This window comes from Rhinatrema bivittatum, chromosome 1 (assembly GCF_901001135.1).
Source record: "Rhinatrema bivittatum chromosome 1, aRhiBiv1.1, whole genome shotgun sequence".
Classification (NCBI taxonomy): Eukaryota; Metazoa; Chordata; class Amphibia; order Gymnophiona; family Rhinatrematidae; genus Rhinatrema; species Rhinatrema bivittatum.
The window spans coordinates 118,703,559-118,729,805 of record NC_042615.1 but is presented as its reverse complement, the minus strand read 5'-3'; the positions used below and the strand labels follow the sequence as shown (position 1 = coordinate 118,729,805).

The following is a 26,247-nucleotide window of genomic DNA, read 5'->3' as shown; positions in this document are numbered from 1 at the left end:
GGACACACTAGCTTTACCCCTTATTCAGTAAGCGGTAATAGCGCGTCCAAAATGTGCATCCAAACCCCCCCCCCAAACCTAATAGTGCCCGCAACATGCAAATGCATGTTGATGCCCCTATTAGGTATTCCCGCCTGATACAGTAAGTAAAATGTGCAGCCAAGCCACACATTTTACTTTAAGAAATTAACGCCTACCCAAAAGGTAGGCGTTAATTTCTTAAAGTAAAATGTGCAGCCAAGCCACACATTTTACTTTAAGAAATTAGGTAGGCGTTAATTTCTGCCGGTACCGGAGAAGTGCACAGAAAAGCAGTAAAAACTGCTTTTCTGTAGACCCTCTGACTTATATCATGGCAATATTAAGTCGGAGGTCTTAAAAGTAAAAAAAAAAGTAAAAAAAAAAAATTTTTAAATGGGCCCGCGGCTCGAAAACCGGACGCTCAATTTTGCCGGCGTCCGGTTTCCGAACCCGTGGCTGCCAGCGGGCTCGAGAACCGACGCCGGCAAAATTGAGCGTCGGCTGTCAAACCCGCTGACAGCCGCCGCTCCTGTCAAAAAGGAGGCGCTAGGGACACGCTAGTGTCCCTAGTGCCTCTTTTTACCGCCGGCCCTAATTTTAATAAATTAAAATACTGAATCGCGTGCACAGGAGAGTGGCCTCTGCGGTGCCCGCTCTCCCGTGATTTTACTGTATCGGCCTGATTATGCAGCCCAGCTCCTCCAGGTGAGCCACAGCTCCCTCCACAGCTTGATCCCCCAGCTCTTTCTCTCCCTGCTCCCTCCAGGTTTGACTCCTGCCACTTTCTACTCCAACCCAGCAAATGGCAGAAAATGCAGCCATCATCTACTACCCTGCGCAGGCTGAGGTCTCATCTTTCTTCTTCTGATATGCTGTATCAGAAGCTTCCTCTTCTGACATCATTACCATAAAAGGTTGGCCCATCACAGAGGACGTCAGTAGTCTTTTGCCAAAGCATGGCTTGTTGCTTGTACCTTTATATCTTCTTTTCTGAACCCCCTTTTTTTTTAAATTTTAAGGAGACTTATCAGCTCGTCACCCGGCCTGTTCGTCCTCCCAGGTGATAATTCCCCAGGTATTATAGGACACTGGTTTCCTACTTCCTGAAGTAAGGGAATCCAGAAAAACAAAACATAATGAAAATGGTAACAAAAAAGCAGAGAACAGCCTGTCTTTGGATTCCACTGTCCTCCCTTGCTTCTTATAGTCTCAATTACTTATCTGGGTACGTATTACCCTCTTTATGTATTTGTTTGTTTATATATTTACATTATAGATATATATATATATATATATATATATATACATACATATATATATATATACATACATATACACACATATATACACACACACACACACATACACACATACATATATATATACATACATACATACATACATATATATATATATATATATATATATATTTGTTTTTTTGTCCCACGAGAGATCTAGACTGCTCTGCCAGGATTCAAGGAAAGCCAATTAGCAGGTAAGATCTAATTGTACCTTCCTCATCGTCCTGCCAGACCAGAAACCTGTGGGCTGTACCTAAACTGCACTCGCCCCAGGCAGGATACCAAGCACTGCTTCTAGAATCCCCTGTAGTAAAACTTGTCTCTTCTCTTTCTTGGAGGTGTAATTTATAATGCTTTGTAAAAGTGCGGATGGTTGTCCAAGTGGCCGCCCTGCAGATAACCCCAGGAGTAACCGCTCTGAATTCTGCCCAAGGCGTTGCCTGTGTTCTCTTACAATGCGCTCTCAGCCCCTCTGGTACCAGTTTGTTTTCCAATATGTAAGCTGCCACTATTGTCTCCCTAATCCATCTGGTGACTGAGGCCTTGGACACTGCCTGTCCTTTTCTGGGCCCTGCGAACAGGATAAATAGCCTGTCTGACTTCCTTAAGTTATTGGTCACTTCCAGGTATTTCAACAGGCACCTGTTTTCCTATGCACTCCGCCTTCCAAATCCAGGAAGAGAGATGGGCTGATTGATATGTAGGGTAGGAAGGTGGGTACTGGTCTGATTGTCACTTTTTTTTTTCAGAAGGATAGATATGCATCCCTGCAAAATAGTGCCCGCAACTCCGAGATCCTTCTGGCCGAACAAGGAATACCAACATCACCATCTTCAGTGTTGGATCTCTCAGGGAAACTTCCCTAATGGGTTAAAATGGTGCTTTGGCTAGCGTCCTCAGTACCAAGCTCAGATCCCATGGTGGCACTACAACCTTTCAGGGTGGTCTCACATGCTTTGCTCTCCTGAAAAAGCACACCATGTCTGTGTTAGCGGCCATCGAGATGCCTTTGCATGGCCCTCTGAAGCATGTGATCACCGTTACTTGTACCCTCAGTGGGTTGACCACTAGTCCTTTGTCTAGCCCTTCCTGTAAAATCTGCAGGATTAAGGGGATCTCTGCTTTCAATGGAGCCAACTTTCTACTTTTGCAACAGGCTTTGAAAAATCACCAAATGCAACTATATGTGGAGGAGGTGGTCCTCTTCTTAGCCTTTAACAAAGTAGTGATTACTTGGGCTGAATACCCTTTTTTGTTAAACCTTCTTCTTTCAATAGCCAGGCCATAAGAAGGAGTCTTTTCGAATTTGCCATCACTATTGGCCCCTGCTTCATATAAAGGATCCCAAAGGGAGAAGCACAAAGAAGAATATCTGGTAGAACTGAGGGAGACAAAGAAAGTAAACAAGATGGCAAAATTTCAAGCAGAAGAAAGGATTGCCAAAGAGGTAAAGAGAGGTGACAAAACATTTTTCAGATACATCAGAGAAAAGTCCAAAGTGGTATAGTGAAATTGAAAGGTGAAAAGGATCAATGTGTGGAGAGAGACGAAGAAATGGCAGAAATATTAAAAGAATACTTCAGTTCGGTGTTCACTAAAAAGGACCCTGGAGAAGGACCGTCGCTAGTTAACAAGAAACTGGAGCGGAGTGGAGTAGATGTAACTCCATTTACAGTAGAGAATGTATGGGAAGAGCTGGGGAAACTGAAAGTGGACAAAGCCATGGGGCCTGATGAGGTTCATCAGGCCCCATGGCTTTCTCAGGGAGCTCAGAGATGTGCTGGCGAGTCTGCTGTGTGACCTGTTCAATAGATCCCTAGAAACGGGAGTGGTGCCGAGTGATTGGAGAAGAGCAGTGGTGGTCCCGCTTCACAAGAGTGGGATCAGAGAGGAGGCTGGTAACTACAGACTGGTTAGCCTCACCTCAGTGGTGGGAAAAGTAATGGAGTCACTGTTGAAAGAAATAATAGTGAACTATCTACAGTCGGAAGAATTGCTGGACCAGAGGCAGCATGGATTCACCAGGGGAAGATCCCTTCTGATTGACTTTTTTGACTGGGTGACTAGTGAATTGGATAGAGGAAGAGCGCTCGATGTCATCTACTTGGATTTCAGCATAGCTTTTGATACAGTCCCGCACAGGAGGCTGGTGAATAAAATGAGAAGCTTAGGAGTGAGTGCAGAGGTGGTGGTCTGGATTGCAAACTGGTTGACAGACAGAAGACAATGTGTGATGGTAAATGGAACTTACTCTGAAGAGAGAGTGGTGTTAAGCGGAGTGCCGCAAGGATCTGTGTTGGGACCGGTCCTGTTCAATAGATCCCTAGAAACGGGATCTATTGGGACCGGTCCTGTTCAATATCTTTGTGAGCGACATTGCAAATGGGATAGCAGGTAAGGTTTGTCTTTTTGTGAATGACACTAAGATCTGCAACAGAGTGGACACGCCAGAAGGAGTGGAGAGAATGAGACGGGATTTAAGGAAGCTGGAAGAGTGGTCGAAGATATGGCAGCTGAGATTCAATGCCAAGAAGTGCAGAGTCATGCATATGGGGTGTGGAAATAAGAAAGAACTGTATTCAATGGGGGGGTGAAGAACTGATGTGCACGGAGCAGGAGAGAGAACTTGGGGTGATAGTGTCTAACAATCTGAAGTTAGCGAAACAATGTGACAAGGCGATAGCTAAAGCCAGAAGAATGTGGGCTGCATAGAGAGAGGAATATCGAGTAAGAAAAGGGAAGTGATGATCCCCTTGTTCAGGTCCTTGGTGAGGCCTCACCTGGAGAACTGTGCTCAGTTCTGGAGTCCATATCTCCGAAGGGACAGAGACAGGATGGAGGCGGTCCAGAGAAGGGCGACCAAAAAGGTGGATGGTCTTCATTGAATGACTTATGAGGAGAGATTGAAGAATCTAAATATGTACACCCTGGAGGAAAGGAGGGGAGAGGTGATATGATACAGACTTTCAGATACTTGAAAGGTTTTAATGATCCAAAGACAACGACAAACCTTTTCCATTGGAAAAAAATCAGCAGAACCAGGGGTCACGATTTGAAGCTCCAGGGAGGAAGACTCAGAACCAATGTCAGGAAGTATTTCTTCACGGAGAGGGTAGTGGATGCCTGGAATGCCCTTCCAGAGGAAGTGGTGAAGACCAAAACTGTGAAGGATTTCAAAGGGGCATGGGATAAACACTGTGGATCCATAAAGTCTAGAGGATGTGAATGAAGAGAAGAGGCATGGGGGTGGCTTGCCAGAATAACAGCTACTTCCTGGAGATTAATACTCTTATTCAAAAAACATACACATGGTTAATGTGACTCCAACATTGCTCTATGCTTCAACGGCAAGAGGAAATGTGGAAAAAAGGATTTGCATTCACAAAAAAGCGGAGGAGTAGCTTGCTTGTTATGGCGGTTACTACCCCAAATCAATTAAGCCTGATACTTCACTTAGAATACATATCCAGCGCAGCTCACTGCTTCGACGACAGGGAGGGGGGATGAAGAAAAGAAGATTTATATACAGACAACCACCAACAAGGACTGAATTGCACAGGCTAGGTAAACAAATAAGCGTGGGAGTAGCTTGCTTATTGCGGCAGTTACTACCCCTAACCAATTAAGCTAGATACTTCACTCAGATGCAGCTTCAGCACTGCTCTCTACATCAATGGCGGGAGTGGAAGGTAAATAGCCCTTATTAGTAACTTGTTGGTTCTACGAGTAACAGATAAGTATGAGAAAAAAATAAATGTGAAAGTTTGCTGGGCAGACTGGATGGGCTGTTTGGTATTCTTCTGCTGTCATTTCTATATGTTTCTATGATTAGTTTTGCCTTCCTCAGTCTTATCAGATCTGTGTACCGGGAATGCCTTAGCGAGTCTGGTGCTAGTACCACCCATCCTGGGTGTTGAAAGATCTTCCTGACCATCTTGCCTATCATCGGCCAGGGAGAAAATATGTATACCATCTGATCTGCCAGCCAGGGATGGGACAGTGAGTCCACTCCCCTGGACCCCTGTTCTTTCCTTTAGCTGAAGAACTGACTGGCTTTGGTATTCCTCTTTGTTGCCATTAAATCCCAATGTGGAGTGCCCCATGCCCTCCTTATAAGCGCAAACATCTCTTCTGACAGCTCCTCTTTTCCCAGCTTCCGTCAGCTAAGGAAATCCGCCTGTATGTTGCCCACTCCTGTTATGTGCACTGCAGAGAGATCCAAGAAATGCATCTCCACCATCTTCATAATGAGGTCTGCCTCTTTTGTTAGCCTGGCTTGTTCACATAATCCACTTCTGTGGCGTTTTCCCAAGCGGAACTGAACTTTAACTGAGATTGAAAGTGGCCTAGGGCTAGGACTACCCTGATTGCTCTTAACTATAATACATTTGTGAAGCTTGAAGTCGCTTTGCGCGGCCAGGTACCCGGATAATTATAGAAGGACTAGGGGGCACTCCTTGAAGTTAGCATGTGGCACATTTAAAACTAATCGGAGAAAGTTCTTTTTCACTCAACACACAATTAAACTCTGGAATTTATTGCCAGGGGATGTGGTTAGTGCAGTTAGTGTAGCTGGGTTTAAAAAAGGATTGGATAAGTTCTTGGAGGAGAAGTCCATTACCTGCTATTAACTGACTTAGAAAATAGCCACTGCTATTACTAGCAACAGTAATATGGGATAGACTTAGTTTTTGGGAACTTGCCAGGTTCGTATGGCCTGGATTGGAGACAGGATGCTGGGCTTGATGGACCCTTGGTCTGACCCAGTATGGCATGTGTTGTGTCCGTCAGTTCCCGACGCCCTCTCCGCCCTCCTTACCTCTTTGGCGCCTCCCTCTTTGTCCACGGGAAGATTGGATGCCGCCACGTTCTTCTGCCGAAGTCATCCAGCGTTCCCGGACCGGCTAGACGCTGCAACCCACCATGTTTCCTGGAGGCCTAGAGGCGCACATGCAGTGCGGCCCCGACTAAAGTACCGGCGATGGAGCGAACCTCGGGGGCGTCCCCCTAAGATGACGTCATTCGTGACGGATATATAAGGTCTTAGAATTTGCTAACAGATTGAATTAGCAAGGGTTCGGTTTACACTACCTAAGCTACTCTGCCTCCTTTGGGGGCCTTGCTCTCTTCTTTGTTTTTCAGGTGACAGTCTGGAACCGGTACTCGCTCCTCGAGGGCCCTCATTCCCAGACTCACTCGGTACTCTCTTCTGCCTGGAAGTCATCACTGCCAACTACATCAGTGAGTTACCATCACTCTCTGAGCTTTCCCTGGAACCAGGTACTTGCTCCTCGAGGGCCTATACTTTCCAGCTCCTGGGCTTCTGAGACATTGTATGAGTGTTACCATTGTGTTCAGTACATGAACTCACTATATTTCAGTTTCTCTACAGCTCAGCCTCCAGGGATCGCTGTTCCAGTATCTGAGGGACTAAAGCCCACCTGGGCATTCCAACTCACTACTGCCACCTCTGGTGGTTCGGAATACTATCTAATAAAAGAACTAGTGTGGGTTCGTACTCTGTCTGACCGGTGGTCCCTCTCGGCATCTTCCCCCAGGGGGCATGGTCATCTGCCACTGGTCCAAGGATCCACCCACAACTCTCCTAAATACCAACATATTGCTAAATTCCTAGCAGTCTGCTAACTCCGAAAACAACAGCATGTTCTTATGTTCTTGGTCCTGATACTAAGCTCCCCCCCCCCCCCACCACCACAGACAACTGGCATCTGTGGTCACTATTGCCCACTGTGGAGATTTCAGAGGGTCTCCTCTGGAAAAATTACTTGAGTCTAGCCATCATCGCAGACTCTGCCTGCTTCGGGGCATTAACTGAAGTTTCTTATCATACTGTCGACTTTGTGACAACCAGTTGTGTAAAAGGTATGCCTGAAGAGGACCATGAAGCCCAGAACCTGTAAGTACTTCCATACATATGGGAGTGGGATTTGTAATAGGGTTCATACTTGTTCCTGCAGCTTCCCTATCCTTCTGTCTGTTAGATACACTCTCCCTAGTTTGAGTCGAAAAGCACCCCCAAGTATATCACAGCCTGAGCTGGTCGGAACTAATTCTTTGCCTTGTTCACAATTCTGCCTAATTTCTCCAGGACCTAAAAATACCAAGCCCCATCTATGTTCTCAGAATGTTGGAGTAAAGTCCACTGAAAAGTGGACAGAAAGTGAACTATCTAGTGGCAGAATTTAAAGATAAGAAAACAGTGACTGGTACAGGTGAATTCATTTTTATGCCATAAATGAACTCTATATGATTTTTTAGAGTAAAAGTGTAACCATCTGTATGTAAATTAACAGGCTACACTGAAGATAAATATTTTATTAGCCTCTCAAGTCCAACCATGCAGTTCACAAAGAGTTCAATAATGCAATGGACTTTACTCTTCACAGATACCAGTCCTTTAAAGAAAGCTATAGGAAAGTGCATTATGAAGAAAATGAGCATCGAGTGAATCCCCCCAAATACCCTCCTTCCAATTTCCCAGGATCTGGTTATATGGTTCCCAGATTAGTATAACCTGTAAGCCAAGTCAGCATTGTGAAAGTGAGCCAAATGATGTGACACAGGGTAACTGTATAGAGCACAAAAACCAACAATATATATATACATACATACATATACATACACACAGCTTATCCGGTTGTCTTCCCAACCAACACTAGCTCCTCCTCAATATATTCTACCCAACTTCTATATCTGTAAATAAAAGCATGTGTAAATTCCATTTAAGTGCTGGCCTCCACCACTTTTGCATTTGGCTATTCCAGGTCTTGTTTTCTTTTTTGGTTCTCACAAATCCCATATTTAATCCAAAACCTGGGTCCCCCACCCATGTTTTGCCAACAAGCACAAAAACCAACACTAGTGAGGCTGCTGTTCAAAACTGCCAGGCACCCCTTGCTCATTGATATTAGGGTTATAACAGTGGCTGCTCTGTGCAGGTTAGCCTAACCATCTTAAATACTTTATACAGACTTCTCTGCTGTTAAGAGTTGTGCCATAACCCCTCAGGAGGTTTACTTCAAGGTTCTTGGAAACATGATGCAGTTGCACCACCACTCTGTACCCCTTGATCTGTATTCTACCCTCTTTGACGCTTTAAAGTTTCAGAAGACTGAGCAAACATTTGCATCCCATATTAGGAGCTACCACCCAGGAAAAAGATCTAGGCATCATAGTGGATAATACTTTAAAATTGTCAGTTCAGTGTGCTGCAGCAGTCAAAAAAGCAAATAGAATGTTAGGAATTATTAGGAAGGGAATGGTTAATAAAACGGAAAATGTCATAATGCCTCTGTATCGCTCCATGGTGAGACTGCACCTTGAATACTGTGTACAATTCTGGTCGCCGCATCTCAAAAAAGATATAGTTGTGATGGAGAAGGTACAGAGAAGGGCAACCAAAATGATAAAGGGGATGGAACAGCTCCCCTATGAGGAAAGGCTGAAGAGGTTAGGGCTGTTCAGCTTGGAGAAGAGACGGCTGAGGGGGGATATGATAGAGGTCTTTAAGATCATGAGAGGTCTTGAACGAGTAGATGTGACTCGGTTATTTACACTTTCGAATAATAGAAGGACTAGGGGGCATTCCATGAAGTTAGCAAGTAGCACATTTAAGACTAATTGGAGAAAATTCTTTTTCACTCAATGCACAATTAAGCTCTGGAATTTGTTGCCAGAGGATGTGGTTAGTGCAGTTAGTGTAGCTGGGTTCAAAAAAGGTTTGGATAAGTTCTTGGAGGAGAAGTCTATTAACTGCTATTAATCAAGTTTACTTAGGGAATAGCCACTGCTACTAATTGCATCAGTGGCATGGGATCTTCTTAGTGTTTGGGTAATTGCCAAGTTCTTGTGACCTGGTTTTGGCCTCTTTTGGAAACAGGATGCTGGGCTTGATGGACCCTTGGTCTGACCCAGCATGGCAAGTTCTTATGTTCTCCCTTAGTTGTTGTACCTTGTTACCTCCAGTTGCCCTTAACAATATGCTCTCTGTGCTAAGCATACTTAAAATGTGTCAATGCACAGCTGAAGCTGGGAGGCTGTGGTATGCCTCAGTCCTAGCTTCTTGGATAGTTTAGTGGGGAATCTTTGGACTTGATGGGAGGGGGAAGATCAGTAGGGCTGTTGCCAGGCTTAGTTTTGAATGGAATGATGGGAGGGAGGGAGAGGATGTTCTGATCAGCCAGTTAATTCTGAATGGGGCGGGTGAGAAGGGGAGTTCATAGGGCTTGACAGTGATCTAGTCAAAAGTAATGTCTGACCTCAGCTCCTGCAGCATTAAAAAAAAATAAAAAATACAAGTTCAGATCATTTAACGGATTTCCACCCTGCAATACACCAATGACTACACAGTTTTTTGTTGCTAACTGAAAACATGGCTCTTTTCCCAATAAAGCCATGAACCCAACAGGCCCGCCTGCCTTTGCAACTCTCAAAAGGCCAATCAAACAACCTTGGCTGATCTCTTCACAGTGGAAACCCCAATGGCACAGATAAAGGGTTCTTTGTAAGGGCTTCGCCCATAAAGTTCATGTTTTACTGTGAACCGATGCGATGTGCGAACGGACATCGGTATATAAGAGACATTAAATAAATAAAAATAAATAAATAAATAAATAAAAGTGCTGAGAGTTAAGAAATGGGCATGTGTGAAAAATAAATCTAGGGACCCTCCTCTCTCTATTCAGATAATATCTCATGAATCAGTTTATTTTTATATATAACAAGAAAAGAACAGCACTTCATTACTGCACCAGACAAAGCTGCAGCTAACAATGGCTCTGCCCAGTACATTTTTCCCATGATTGTAAGACAATTACCTCACTTAAAGTTCTCCCTTTTCAGCCCCTGCTATTTCCAATAATCCTGCTGCCACCGTCTTGTTTGTATTTCTCAGGTAATAAAAAGCAGTATTCTGATCCTCTCAAATTTCTCTGTTCTCCAGGAGTCAGAAAAAACTCTGAAGCCTTTCATCCTTTAGTAATTCAATGCCACATTTTGTCCAATCCCATAATGTCTCATATTGTAATAAAGTGATTAGCACCAGGGATTCTGTTTCGACTTCCTCCAAAATGAAAAATAATCCCATAGGTCCAAATCTGAATATATTTTCCTTTCTGGAAGTCAGAGAAAAAAGGTCCAGTATCATTTTTAGCACATTTTATGAAATAAAAATTGGGTATATTTTTGGTTCGTCTGTTCATCTGCAACCCCAATGTCATAGGTGGGATGTAATGGTGGGGAAAAAAAAAAAGACTGCGGCAGTAGTAGTCCAGCAGTGCAAATCCTGTGGGGCCACCAAAAAATGTATGTATTTATTCGAGAATATTTATAATCTGCTTATAGTGGTATTTCCGTACTAAGCAATTTATGCTTAGCATTAACATAGGCTTTCGCTGGGACCACCCACTGGCAGAAGCAACAAGGATGCTAAAGTTCCCCAGACTCCACCAGCCGAAGATGAAGAACCATCACCAATGGCAGGAGCAGAATCCACCAACTAAAGGAGGAGCCACTTCTAGTTAAAGCAACAGGGCTGGTGGGCTTCCCCAGCCCCCCCCCCCCCCTAGGCAAAGATGAGGAGCCACAGGCAATGGAAGTTCTCATCCCCTCAACACCATCACCCCAAAACACCAAAGACAGACACTCTCTCTCCCAAATGATACCCATACAAAATGCCTTGCAAAAGCAAGTTTGCTTACAATAGATGATGTTTTCCACAGATTGCAGGATGAATTAGCCATGCTATATGCGGGGCGTGTCATCTGTTGGCACCAAACAGATTCATCTCTCTAAACTCAATAGAGCTTTGAGCTCTACTGAGCATGGGTAGGTGTTCCCACACAGGTTTTGCCTAAAGAACCTTCTCAATCTGTTTCAGAGCTAAAAACTATGTAGTTGACTCTCCAGGGAGGAAGTTAGGGCAATTCAGCTTGGAGAAGAGACAGCTGAGAGGGGATATGATAGAGGTATATAAAATCATGAGGTCTAGAATGGGTAAATGTGAATTGGTTATTTACTCTTTCATATAATAGAAGGACTAGGGGGCACTCCATGAAGTTAGAAAGTTCGACACTTAAAACTATTTGGAGACAATTCTTTTTCACTCAACAGACAATTAAGCTCTTGAATTTGTTGCCAGAGGATATGGTTAGGGCAGTTAGTGCAGCTGGGATTAAAAAAGGAATGGATAAGTTCTTGGAGGAAAAGTCCATTAACTGCTATTAATCAAGTTGACTTAGGGAATAGACACTGCTATTACTGGCATTAGTAGCATGGGATCTACTTAATGTTTGGGTACTTGCCACGTACTTGTAAACTGGATTGGCCAAGGATGCTGGAAATGGGATGCTGGGCTTGATAGACCCATGGTTTGAGCCAGTATAGCAACTTATGTTCTTATGTGGGCATCTCATGGCTAATTGATCCTGCTATCTATGAAAAATATCATTTACCTTAAAAAAAACTTGCTTTTTCCATTGCTAAACAGGCTGAATTAGCCATGATAAATGGGGAGTCCCAAACTGAGTGTTGCAGCGGATCATTACTGAAAGAGTTACCTGGAATCTACTGTAGAGTCTCGACTGCTGCAACAGTAGGTAATGCAATTTTGCCGGTTCAAAGGGACCGTCAGTACTTGATAAGATAATTCAAAAAGCAGTGAGACCTAAAAGTATGCATTGATGACCACATGACAACTTAACAGATGTCTTCTAGAGGAACTTCTCACAAGTGGGCAATGTCGAGGCCATAATTCTAACTTGATGAGCTTTGATTGGGCTGGTAAAATTAAATCTTTCTGAAGAATAACAGTCCTGAATGCATTCAGCTATTTAGTTAGACAAAGTGCCTTTTGAAACTGCTATCCCTAGTCTATTATGGTCATACAAGACAAAAAGTTGAGAAGCCTATCAATGTGGCTGAGTTTTAGGCCAGAGCTCTTTCACACCCAAGGTGTGAAGATTCTTCTCACCATCATAAGCATGTGGCCTCGAGAAGAGAAATCAGCAAGACAATGAACTGATTGATGTGAAAAGCCAAGACCACTTTCAGAAGGACTTCTGATGCATACAAAGAACCACTTTATTGTGGAAAAAGCTGCATGTAAGGCGGGTAGTGTACCAGCTCTTGCAGTTCACTAACTGCGCACTGAGATTATAGCAACAAGGAAGATCACTTTCTATGTGAGATACTTTGGTGATGCCATGTCTAATGGTTCAAACGGTGGCTACATCAAATGGGCAAAGACTCCATTCAAATCCCAACCAACCAGATGGGGGTTTTCACACCAGAAGTTTCAAGTGCCACAATCCCTTCATGAATTTCATTACAAGAGGATGTGTTAAAAAAAAAAAAAAAAAAGCCTATTATCTATGGATACGTGATAGGCCACTATGGCATTCAGACTCTTACTGAAGATGTAGCAACTACTGACAAGATGTGCAAATATGATTCAAAAGTGCTTTAGTTCACAGTAGAATGAGTCCAAGTTGTTCTGGGCACATAATTTTGAATATCTATTCCACTTAAATGAATAGCTGTGCCTGGTAGAAGGTTTTCAGGCTGAAAGAATGATATTTTCATTAGATCTGAGTAGTAACAGGTCAGCGATTATCAAGCGCACAACATCCATGCCATTAGGTTGAGAGAAGGAAGATTCGGATGAACTAAGTTTCCATTTTCCTGAGTCAGAAGAACAGGTTCAGAACGGAGATGGACTGGAGGATATACAAAACGTCATATGGATACAGATACCAGACTTGCCTGGGCCATGCTGGAGCTATGAGAATCCTGCAACCATGGTCCCAAAAACATTTCTGCACCATCCTCACAATAAGAGGTAGTGATGGAAAAGCATTCATGATGCTTGTCCCCTAACCTAGTAGGAAAGCCTCTTGAGCCAGCCTGAGATCAATGGGAAGAATGGAGCAAGACTGAGTTTCCAGATTTGTTCTGTTGCAAAAAGGTCAATCAATGGACAACCCCCACAATCTGAACAGTTCATTGGCTATGGATTGTCTCAGAGACCATTCATGAGGATGAAACACCGTGCTGAAGTAGTCTGTCAACATATTGGATATCCCAGGTAGGTGTGTGGCTTGATGCATCACCTGATGGCTGATCACGGCCAGATTTCCAGCATCTCTTGCCATAGCAGCCAGGAGCTCATGCTACCCTGTTTGCTTATGTAAAACATGGCAACTTGCTTGTCAGTTTGAAGATGCTCTTTCCTCACAGTAGGTGAGTGAACACCTAGAATGCATTCTTGATCACACTCAGTTCAAGAAGGTTAATTTGAAGAAGATTTTTTCAAAAGACCAAGTGCCCTGTGTCCAACAGGACTGGGTATTCACCCCAGACCTTGGTGAAGGCATCTGTCACCAAGGTGACTTGGTAAAAAAAAAAAAAAGAAGTCGAAGGGGAGCTCCATCCCAAAGCACATGAGGAAGCAGCCACTAACGGGGCTCCTGTTTCATCTCCCAAGAGATGAGAATTACTGTGCCCAGCAATTGGGTGAACTAGTTCCATTGTTTACTTAAGTCACATGTTTGGAGTTGTGATGAAAGGAGATACCAGAATACATTGATGGTGCACATGGAAGTGAGAGGGAGCTTTGGATCCTTCCTGCATCAGATGCATCAGTTGAAACGCTGGTGCATCAAGCATCAAGTTCATTAGCTGTTCATGAGTCAAGTGCATCAGTGCACTGGGTATGTCAAAGTGTGCAATGCACCATGCATCGGGTGCATCAAGGAGCCAGACTTCTTTTTCCACTGTTGGCGCCAGCATTCCTTGCATCGATGGTACCGATTCATCTCCATGCGTATGTTTCTGCGCAGCAAGAGGATCCACTGAATGGTACCACTTAAGACTTCGATCCATGGTAACCATTTTCACTCAACCCCAAGGCTTCCATCTGTGCTGATTGGGAGGGGGGGGTTTGCAGGAGCTATAGCTCAACTCTCCACCCAGTGAGGCAGAGGAACCTGCACTCTGGGTTGAAGATTTACTGCGGCCTGTCATCAGCTGGTGCAGCCTCTCAATTTTTGCTGCTCTGGAGCACTGAGATCATGGGGCATTCAACCACAAACCTAACAATTTGCTTGATTGTGGTCAGGGCCCAACACAGTTTTTGAAGCCACTGACCTTTTTTCCTGACATGACTGAGAAGGAAGGAAGATGGGGAAGTTGTCCCAGAAGTGTCTATCCCCTACCTTTTCAATCTCTTTCTTTGTTCTTTTTTTTTAAAGTAGCACTGAAAAGTGCTGTTGACAATGCTGCTGATGCAGTGAGGCAACAAAACCAAAGAAAAAATTTCAATTTAGAGGCATAGAATAAAAAAATTTTGAGAAGAGACAGAGTACATGTTCGTGCTTTAGCTTAGACAAAAAAGCCGGAAGAGGCTTTTGAAACACCTACGTGAGAACTATAGCACATGCTCAGTAGAGCTCAAAACTCTACTTTAACAATGACAAAGTTAAAGTAGGCAATGGCAGTTCAGTCGTTAACAACACCCTCACAATTCTCGTTGACCCGCCGTTACTCATACTCTCGCAGACCCTACAGCTCATACCAGTCATATGGCTGACTACTTAATTATCAACCATACCAATCATACCAACGTCCACAGATGCAGCAACAGCCATCGCATCAAAGATGAGGTTAGACCACGAAATCAAAGACAGCCAGCCCAACAACCTACAGCCCCAGTAAAGACAACGCAGTCTTTTTAGTCCCTCAGCCACCATCACAACAGCAAGCACTGCCGGGAAGAATCAGGGCATGCATAACAGCTTGGGAACGAACAACATCAGATCAATGGGTCTTGGAAATTGTGAGACATGGTTATCAACTACAATTTTCAACAAAACCCACATTACAATTCGATTACCTCAGAAATCGCAACCACAACTTGTGAAGGAGATCGCCTTGCTTCACAACCATCAAGCGATAAAAATTATTTCCCCGAAAGCCCGCAACTCGGGGTTTTAATCCCATTCCCAAGAAATCGGGAGGACTGCGTCCCATATTGGACCTTTGAGAACTGAACAAATTCTTGGTCAAAGAAAAGTTCAAGATGGTATCGTTGAAATCCATTCTACCATTGATCCAACCCAACGATTGGATGTGCTCAATAACCTAAAGGACGCTTATACACACATTCCAATCCATCCATCCTCTTGGCGATACCTGTGCTTCCGCTACAAATATCACCACTACCAATACAAAGTTCTTCCCTTTGAACTATCAGCTGCACCCAGGGTTTTCACCAAATGTATGGTTGTGGTGGTGGCTCATCTCAGACAACAGGGTATAACCATTTTTCCATATCTGGATGATTGGCTGATAATCTCTTTGCAATGGAGATCAACGCTCAAGTTCCCAAATTTTGCTCGATACGACCAAGCCAATTCAGCAATAGCTGAAGAAATGTAAAATCAACACAGGGCCAGTGAACCATGAGACTGCCCTGTACCTGTCTCCTACTCAAGCCTAGTTATTTCAGAATCCTGAAAACATAAGTGGATAGGGATCCCCAGAACAGATTTGGAAACCACTTCCCTAGGTCCTTCAGCCTTGTGTACCTTCAAGGCGCCCCTGAGTTTTTATAATTAAATTCAACTATTATTATGTCTCCACCATAACACTTCCCAGAACAATCCTGTAAAAATCATAGAACTGGACATCATACTTTTAAATATTAAACTTTGTTTTGCAAAATATATGCTTCAGAAATCATGTCACAGTGTCTGATGAATATGTGTTCTGTGATTTTTGGAAACAGACTGCAAAAAAAAAAAAAAATCCTAAGAAATACCTAAATTTTCAATTAAATGATATTCATACTACATTGGTTGAAAATAATCTCTGAAATGGCTGGATGGGCTGAACTGGAATTTTCCCCCTTTACTACTCATCATAGGAAAAATACTGAAATATGTTGTCACAAATATGACACAAAGTCCCTCAATTACCAGGCAATTTGTGAAGTAAAACAAATACCCGACAAAATGTCGCTCAGAATCTATGCAGCAAGCCTGCCACACCAAGACGGCATTAACTCCCAAGAACTCAAACAGCATCAACCCTGCATGAAAAGGCAACATGGCAAATATTCCACCTGGGCCTAAAACACCAATACACCTTCCAATGGAGAAACAGAACAAGCTGGCCTATTACAGATCCCTACCATGAACCTAAAAGCTAGCAGAATACTTCACCTCTGTCACACATATAGAACACAACCAACCTCACCAAATACAGAATAAGAGTTAAAATTAGAAATATGCAGATAAAAAGTGAATTTTTAGTTCTGCTATCCTTTACAGTCTTCCTTTCTGTTCCCTGGCTGGATTAGAGAGAGTTCTTTGCTTTGTACTGTGCTCAGCCTAATCAAGGCTCACATCCATCTCCATCCAGTACCTTGCATACTGTCTGGGAGTGGAGGGGCAGGAGAATGAAGCAGAGGGCAGATCTCTGCAGCCTGAGATTTTGGGCATTGGTCAACAAGATCATCGGGACAGGGTCTTGTGTACTTATGGCCATAGATAAAAGCAGCCTTGCTGATGCCCCCCTCCCCCACCCCCATGGCCTTGTGCCATGCCCCCCAATCCCAACTCCTGCAAAAAAAAAAAAAAAAAAAAAAAAACCCAACCCATAAAGCAGGGGTCGGGAACCCATGGCTCGCGAGCCAGATATGGCTCTTTTGAGGGCTGCATCTGGCTCGCAGACACGTGTCGCCATACTTCGCGGTTCCCCGCTGACCCAGCTGCTCCCCGGTCCTCCGTCGCCCGGGCTTAAAATGCTGTCAGCCCGGGCGGAACGCGGCAGGACAGCTGGAGTCAGCGGCACCGGCGTGCTCTCTTCTCCTCCCCCCCCCCCTCGCGGCCCGGAAGAGGAAGTGGAGAGCATCGGGTGCCTGCGCGGGAAGAAGAGACCACACTAGCGTGGTCTCTTCTTCCGCGCAGGCACCCGATGCTCACCACTTCCTCTTCCGGGCCGCGGGGGGGAGGAGAAGAGAGCACGCCGACTGGAGTCATCCGGGTGCCTGCGCGGGAGTCATCGGGTGTCAGCCGGGTGCCAGCGCTGGAGTCATCGGGTGCCTGCGCGGGTCTTCCCGCGCAGGCACCCGATGCTCTCCACTTCCTCTTCCGGGCCGCGGGAAGAAGAGAGCACCGGCGTGCTCTCTTCTTCCCGCGGCCCGGAAGAGGAAGTGGAGAGCATCGGGTGCCTGCGCGGGAAGAAGACTGCAGCGCGGCTCGGAGGAAAATGAAAATCTTCAACCGCGGCCGATGGGACTCCGCCTTCGCCTCCGCGAGGGCTGAAATGAAGGAGGTTAGCGTTGGGAGGTGGCTGCTGCTGCCGCGAGTTCCCGGGGGGAGAGAGAGAGTGAATGAGCGAGCAAGCATGTGTGTTTGAGATCCTGTGTGTGTGAGTGAGAGATTGCATGTATGTGAATGATTGAGAGCCTGTATATGTGAAAGAGAGTATGTCTGTGATTGAGATCCTGCCTGTGAGAGAGAGAGCATGAATGTAAGTTTACCATTGGGAACCTGTATGTGTAAGTTTGTAATTGAAAACCTGTTTGTTTGAAAGAGTATGTGTGTATGATTGAGATCCTTTGTGTGTGAGAGAGATCATGTGTATGTATGATTAAGAGCCTGTGTGTATAAGTAAGAGAGAGATCATGTGTGTCTGTGTCTGATTGACAGCTGGTTTAGGTGATGGAGCATGTGAGTATGTGATTGAGAGCCTGTGTTTAAATGAGAGAGAGAGACCATGTGTGTCTGTGTGTGATTGAGAGCTGATTTAGGTGAGGGAGCATGTGAGTATGTGATTGAGAGCCTGTGTGTAAATGAGAGAAAGAGAGGACATGTTTGTAAGCATGTGAATGAGAGTCTGTGTGTGAGAGAAAAAGACAGCATGTATTTATGTGATTGAAAGCCTGTGAGTGTGTAAGCGTGAAAAGATAGACAGCATGTGTGTAAATGTGTAATTAAGAGCCTATATAAGTGAGAGAGAAAAAACATTTGTATATGTGAGTGACTGAGAGCATGTGTGTATAGGTGTGTCATTGAGAGCCAGTGTGAGAGAGAGCGCTGGTATGTGACTGAGAGAGGAGAAAGTTCCAAGCAAACCACCCCACCTCCTGCTAATTCAGAACAATCTCAGGACACCTGGATATCAAACGTTCCCAGGTATGCAGAGCAAAAAAATTTTTGTATCCTTATTATTTTCATTACTGGATCTTTGTGTCTGCTATTTTGAAATATTTTGTTGGTATCTGGAAATGTTTTATATGAGTTTTTAATTATTGGATATTCCACTCATCAGCTGTTTCGAAATATGTTCTTTTTGTTAGTACAGTTTTACTGCTGATGATTTTATATTTCTTGATTTGTTTTATAAGGATGTGTGATGTTTCTTTTTTCCTTTGTTACACTGCATACAGAGACTCTGGCTTGTTGCAGTTTCCAATTCAGTTTTTGTCTGCATGCTTCTTGTTATGCGTTTTGGTCTCTTTATTCTATGTTAGGTGAGGGACAGCACGTGATTCAGGTGAGGTTTTCTGCTGGCGTGTAGTTTCTGTGTAGGACTCTATAGCAGCCTGACTTGGTCCGTTTTCCTAATAGGAGATGTATTGGTGTCTTAAGGCCTGGTGTAATATTTTCAGAGACTTATTGTACTTTAAAAGTGTGATCTTACATAAAATGCACACATTTACTTGTATTTAGTTTTAAACATATTGTATGGCTCTCATGGAATTACATTTTAAAATATGTGGCGTTTATGGCTCTCTCAGCCAAAAAGGTTCCTGACCCCTGCCATAAAGGATCCTTAGAATTGAAAGGAAAGCCAGAGATCAGATGTGGTTCATAGCATTAGAAAGGAAGCCAACTGGCAGTCTAGATCCTTAGCTGACATCTTATTCTATTATTTTCATGCTCATAAATTGATACATTTTGAGAGTCCGAGAAGGAGAGAGAGAGAGTGGGACTTTGGAGTGGCCCTAGGACTGGAGGGCTAACCCGCTGTGAAAATTTGGAGGTGAGAGACCCCGGAACAGCTTGCAAACTCCGGTGGGAGGCGACGCTCCAGTGATGTCATCGGGCGGTGCCTGCCGATAAATTGAACGGCAGACGGCGCACCGCCGCTGACGGCGCGCAGCTTGGTCCGGCTTAGGCCGGCGAAGGCTGGGAGGTTGGCATAATCCTTTGGTCCCGTTATCTCTGAACTCTTTCTTAAGTACGTTGATAAATTTCATGTGAGTAGTGAAAATTCTTCAAGGTTGTTTCTTGTAATCTTTTTTTTTTTGTTTAGAATGCCACATACTAAAAGAAAAGGAAAGGTCAGACAGGAAGCCTCGATCCCTGTAAGACCTTCCTTAGTACAAACAACCATGACAGGTTATTTTTCACAAGCAGAATTAAATACCCCGGAGAGTCCCGCTAAAAGAGGAGATGGAGAGCAAGCCTCTCCCCTTTTAGGAGAAGTTATTCTGGGGATCCAATAACACCTACTCCACCGCGGATTATTGCAACCACCATTGATCTAGGCTCAGACCCGTGACGGAATGCATCTGGGGTGTTGAGCCCGATTGGGGGAGATCTTGGAGAGGGATTAGCAATAAAGGAAAAGGAAGGAGTTTTGACTCCTCCCTTATACCAGGTGGCAACAAGTGAAGGGTTTGTCCCTTCCAGAGGAACAGTTCTTACCTCCCCCCCTATGGGGAACCAAGGCAGTCAAGATCCCTCCTAATTCAATTCTTAAACCCTATGGGGTACATTTAAAAAACCGGCACGCGCGCGTATCTTATAAAATCCGGAGTCGGCGCACGCAAGGGGGAGTGCACATTTGTGCAACTTGCGCGCGCCGAGCCCTGCATGCGCTGCCCGTTCCCTCCACACCCCCACCCCCTATCTAAACCCCTCCCCTACCTTTATTCGAAAAGTTACTACTACCTCCAGGCAGTAGTAACTTACGCGCCCCGGACCCCAGACACCCCCCCGGACCGCCCATTTTAGCAAGCCCCAGGACATATGCGCGTCCCGGGGCTTGCACGCACCGCCGAGCCTATGCAAAATAGGCTCAGCGCACGCAGATTTCCTCAGGTTATGAGCGTAGCCTTTGGAAATCTGCCCCTTTGCCTATTGCATTGCCAGGAAATCCTCAAAGAGTAACTATGGACATGATTTGGCAAGCCATAGTAGCACTGCAAACTGATATTTCAAATTTGAATAGTAGTATTAAAGATATGCAAACGGCCTTGTTTAATTTGAATCCTATAGTTACAGGTCACGAGGGGACCTTAGCAAAAGTCGAGGAAGAAATGAAACAAATTAAAACTGTTCAGTCATCTATTGTGCAGGGAGAAATAAAATTTATCTAAGAAAGTTGAAAATATAGAGAATTCTATCAGATATACAAAATTTAAGAATTATCAATTTTCCAAAATGTTAAATTAATATCCCCTAAAGAACAATTAAGGAATTATTTTCTGGAGGTACTATTATTAACCCTGGAGAATATACCATCAATATCAAGTGCTTACTTTATAAGTTGGAAAAATGAGGAAACTTTAAATCAGGGAGTGCTTGACACATCCCTGAATGTAACAGAACTTAGAGAGACTTCCTTAAGTTCCCAAGTAGAGAAAAAGAGGTGCTCTTATGGTGAAGTTTAACCTTTCATCTGAAAGGGATAAAATTTTGAAATGTTTTTGGTAAAAAGAACCTCTCTATACCTGGGTCAAAAGGTGTGGATATACCCAGACTTAGCTAAGGAAATCCAATTAAGAAGAAAAACATTTTTGTTGTTAGCGAACCAAGCAAGAACATTTGGTATTCAGATTGTTGTTAGATTTCCCTGTAAATGTATTGGGGGTAATTTTCAAAAGGAGTTACATGCGTAAATGTAGCTACTATTGTAGCAATTTTCAAAAGCCATTTACTCAAGTAAAGTGCACTTATGTGAGTAAATCCTATAGACAAGTCAATGGCATATATTGTAGCAATTTTCAAAAACCCACTTACTCAAGTAAAGTGAATTTACTCCAGTAAACCTGGTTTTTACTCGAGTAAATGCTTTTTAAAATCAGGCCCATTATGTGCATAGAAGGTAAAAGATATGTATATTTTGAACCGGAACATTTGGAGAGATTTTTGGAAGCCCGACGTAATCCAGGGGAGGAACCTGATTCCTACATACAGTTGGTTATAGAATTAAATGTTCTGCTTTACTTCCATCTTTTTGGTAAAAATATATAGGAGACTTGCTTATGTACAGGATTCCCTTTATGGTTTGGTAACGTAGGAAAGGAAATATTAATTTTGTATAAAATAGTTATGTGGATGGATTTTTTTTAAAACCCATTTCCTGATTTAGTGATCAATGTAAAAGTGAAATATGTAATATTGAAACTTGAAAATAAATAATTTAAAACATAAAAAAAATAAAATAGATACATTTTAATAGGATTAAAAAAAAAATTTGCAGCTGAGAAGCTTCAGAAGGGACCTGTGTGTAATCTGAAAAGTTCGTGCAGTATAATATTTTTGGTTGGTCCTTTAAAAAGCATCACAACCTACAAAGAAAGCAGTTTTCTCCAGGAGTGACATAGGTAATAAATATCCACATTACAATCCAGAAGGTAAGAAAAAATAGCTCGAATTGCAAAACAAAAAAGGTAACCAGCTGTCCACAGGAGAAACAATTATAAAGGTTGCCACTTAAATATTTTCTGCAAAATACTGCTAGGGATCAAAGATTTTTGCCAGAATGTAGATTCATGGAAATTCACTAGGTGCCCTGTCTTTTAATCTCACATTGTATTCCCATGTCAGCCTGCTCAAACCATCTGGGGAGCTTTGCCAGCACACAAAGCATTGTTTCTATAGTCAACATGTGATCTCAGAAGGAATGATCCCATACGGGGCAAACATTCTTAATAAAACCAATCCTAAAAAATAAAACTGGTAGAATTGACGATTGGGACAATTAAATCGACCAATATCCAACTTGTCTTTCCTCTCAAAAGTACTTGAAAAAGCATGGTTATCCCAATTGGAAAATCACCTAGAAGACCAATATATTCTAAATCCAAACCAATTTGGATTCAGAAAAAAAAAAAAAAATCTCTCAGAGACTTTACTCATATCATTAATAGACCCTATACCAGGGGTCGGGAACCTTTTTGGCTGAGAGAGCCATGAACGCCACATATTTTAAAATGTAATTCCGTGAGAGCCATACAAGACCTACCAAATTAATTTACTACAACCCCCTACTCTCCTGATGCCCCCAATACCTCCAAAATTAATTTACTACAATCCCCCCCCCTGACCCCCCCCCCCCCAAGACCTGCCAAATGTCCCTGGTGGTCCAGCGGGGGTCCAGGGCTCGCAGACAAATCTTTAATAAAAAAGTAAAAATCTAACAAACCCCCCACCCTCCTGACACCCCCCAAGACCTCCAAAATTAATTTACTACAACCTCCCACCCTCCTGACACCCCCAAGACCTGCCAAATGTCTCTGGTGGTCCAGCGGGGGTCCAGGAGCGATCTCCTGGACTTGGGCTGTCGGCTGCCAATAGTCAAAATGGCGCCGATGGCCCTTTGCCCTCTCTATGTCACTGGGGTCGACCAATGGCGGCTGTAGCCCCTGTGACATAGTATGGGCAAAGGGCCGTCGACGCCATTTTGACTACTGCCAACCGACAGCCCAAGTCCAGGAGATCGCTCCAGGACCGCTCCTGGACCACCAGGGACTTTTGGCAGGTCTTGGGGGGGGGGGGGTCAGGAGAGTGGGGGTTGTAGTAAATTAATTTTGGAGGTCTTGGGGGGCGTCAGGAGGGTGGGGGTTTTTATTAGATTTTTACTTTTTTATTAAAGATTTGTCTGCGAGCCAGATGCAGCCATCAAAAGAGCCACATCTGGCTCGCGAGCCATTGGTTCCCGACCCCTGCCCTACACTATGGATGAATCTTATATTCTGGTGCTAATTGATCTAACAGCAGCCTTCAACACTGTAGACCATACACGGCTATGCCATCAGCTGAGAAAAATTGGAATAGACTGAAGTGTTCTCAAATGGTTCCCCTCTTTCCTATGAAATAGGACATTCCAAGTCAAACTAGGCAACCATATATCTGACACCTTACCTACTGATTCAGGTGTCTCCCAGGAATCAGCACTCTCAGCAATAATATTCAACATTTATATGCTTCCTCTGTGTAAATTACTGGCGGAACCAGGAATCACCTTCTTCCTATATGCTGATGACATACAGTTATAGATTCCACTCGTCAAATCATTTGAAAATACAGCATCGACACTCTTGACGGCAATATAGCAAGATCTAACACTAAACACACACAAAAAAAAAAAAAATGAACTCATTTGGTTAAGGAGAAACTCCCCTATAGTTAAACCTCTGCCTCTAGACCTGGGTAATTTTCACATTACACCCTCAGATCAAGAACGGGACTTAGGAATCCAGATAGATGAAAGCATTACAATGAAAAAAGCACATAAATAAATTAAATTAATACAGGCTATGCATACAGTCTATGCATATACTTCATAGACTTAAACCATTACTAACTTCCATACGCTTCTACAAACTCTCATATTCTCAGACTACTGTAACTACCTATTTCTTGTAAAACAAGTAGGTTGTTTTTTTTTTAACTAAGTTACTACAAAATGCCACAGCAAGACTTTTAATAGGAACAAGGAAATTCGATCGTATCACACCCTCGCTGATAGCACTGCATTGACTACCAGTACAATCCCGAATCTGTTACAAATTATTAACATTTAAAATAAGCCACACCAATAACCCAGGACTGTCAGGCGTGACTCTAAAACCATGCAGGGCACAGCAAACACTAAGATCTCAAAATAAAGGACTATTGACTGTGCCCACAATATGGAGTACACATCTAACACAAATAAGGGATCATGTGTTTTCCATAGCAGGCCCAAAACTGTGGAATTCCCTACCTCAGATGCTTTGACTGATACCAGAAGGAAAGAGATTCAAATGTGAGCTAAAAAACGTGGCTGTTAAAAAATGTATATAGCCTAAATTATAGGTATCAATAACAAGGACAAAGACAATATATAATGAGAGGCAACTCACCCACGATTATGTAAATTGCTGAAACATTTTCTGTACTACTAGCCAAATGTCCCAGTTATTATGTATTAAACATCACCAGCAGATTTATATTAATCCCGGCTGTACTGTTCTATTGTATGTATTGAACTATAGTATGAATGTCATTTCTGTAAACTGTTGTGTTCTTAATTTGGAATGATGGTATATAAAATGTCTAAATTAATACTTAAAACAAAAACAAATCAAGAGCAGAAAAACTGCTCTGTCGTTGTGTAAGAAAATATATATTTTTTTAAAATAAATTGCTCAAAACATTTTCTTTGTGTAATTTCAATTATAACTCAATATACCTACACCCCGTGGATATATTAATTTTCTAGTTAATGAAAAAAACTGAAAACAATATTTTTATAGGAGGAGTAGAAGGTTTCATATATAGTGTAGGTGTCCCAACAGCAATATACTATTAGTTATAATCATCAACCTCCTACCACCTCCAAAGGCAAGTTTTTTTTTTTACTATATATTAACATAAGAGTCCCGATAGTATTCAATGACATCCGTGGTTTGATAGATGTTACCTTACTTGCGGGGGAAGACCAATTTTAAAGCGGGTGCTTAAACGACTTCCTGAATCTATTTTAATTTTAAATGATGAAATAAAATCCCGCGGTCAGCTAAATAAAATTAATCAAGATGAGAGCATGTTTTCCCTTCTTAGGCACAGATTAAAATAATATTCGACATGTGTAAAAAGTTATATTTAAAAAAAAAACTGAACAGATTTTGTTTACATTATGACTGTCTATTCGGGTACAGTAAATCAATAATAATTGTTTTACCTCCACTATCCGCCTTTAATGTCCAAGCATGTCCCATCAGAGGTAAATGGGTTTCGGGAGAAGGAATCGGTCTCATCATATTCCATTTCCGAATGTAGTCAGTGAGGAAGGAGAAGACAGATAAAAACAAGGTGAGCAGCAGGGTGGCCCCAGCCACCCAGATCAAGAGCTGGATGTTCCCGTCCACTATCATTGCTGCAGGTACGCTCTGGCTTCACTGTTTCTCCGCGGGCGACTGGAACCCTCCCAGCAGAGGCCGCGCACAGCAGAACAAAGTCAGCGAAAGTTTCCTGGCAGGGATCTAAATGCTGTCCCGAAAACAAACATTGCAAAGCAATTGCTGCTTCCTTTCCTTTATGAGATCTTCATTGGGCTCAGTAACGCAACCTCCCACCCCACTGCCAGCATCTTATTGGTTACAAGAATCAGCTCCTGATTGGCAAGCTAACAATGCTTCCGATTGGTTATTGTTTTTTACTTCTCGGTTAACCTCTTAACTTCTTTACTTGACGTTATACTTTTCTTTTCTGCTTAGGCAATAGGGAAAGCCTTGAACAGATGCCACGGTCGGGCTGGCTGCACAAAGTTCGGAACGGGCTGCAAGTATACCCTGCTAGTTTAGCTGAACTAATATCCTGTATGGTTTTGTAAAGATTTGTATCTATGTATTTATTTCCCGCCATGCCCTCCAAACTTCGGGGCGGGTTACATAAAATCATACATAATTAAAATAACATAACAGTCCTTAACAAAGTTATAACAAACATGTAATCAAAGCAAAACGATTGGCCATAGTTGGGCTGTAGATGAGAATGCGCTCAAAGAAAGGGTCGATGGATTAAAAGCCTGCTTGAATAAGTACTGTATTTTTCATAGAAATGACATAGAAACATAGAAATGACGGCAGAAGACCAAAGGGCCCATCCAGTCTGCCCAGCAAGCT

General features: G+C 43.2%; 1 protein-coding gene across 1 annotated transcript in view; it reads right to left on the bottom strand.

Annotated features, from left to right (window-relative positions):
• LOC115083033 (cytochrome P450 4V2) overlaps window positions 1-25,666 on the bottom strand; it is a 144,960-nt gene extending 119,294 nt beyond the window's left edge. Inside the window, exon 1 of the mRNA XM_029586945.1 lies at window positions 25,305-25,666. Within this exon, the coding sequence (XP_029442805.1) occupies window positions 25,305-25,497 (193 nt within the window). The 5' untranslated portion in view covers window positions 25,498-25,666. The remainder of the gene's footprint in view (window positions 1-25,304) is intronic.
• Between the last annotated feature and the right edge of the window lie 581 nt (window positions 25,667-26,247).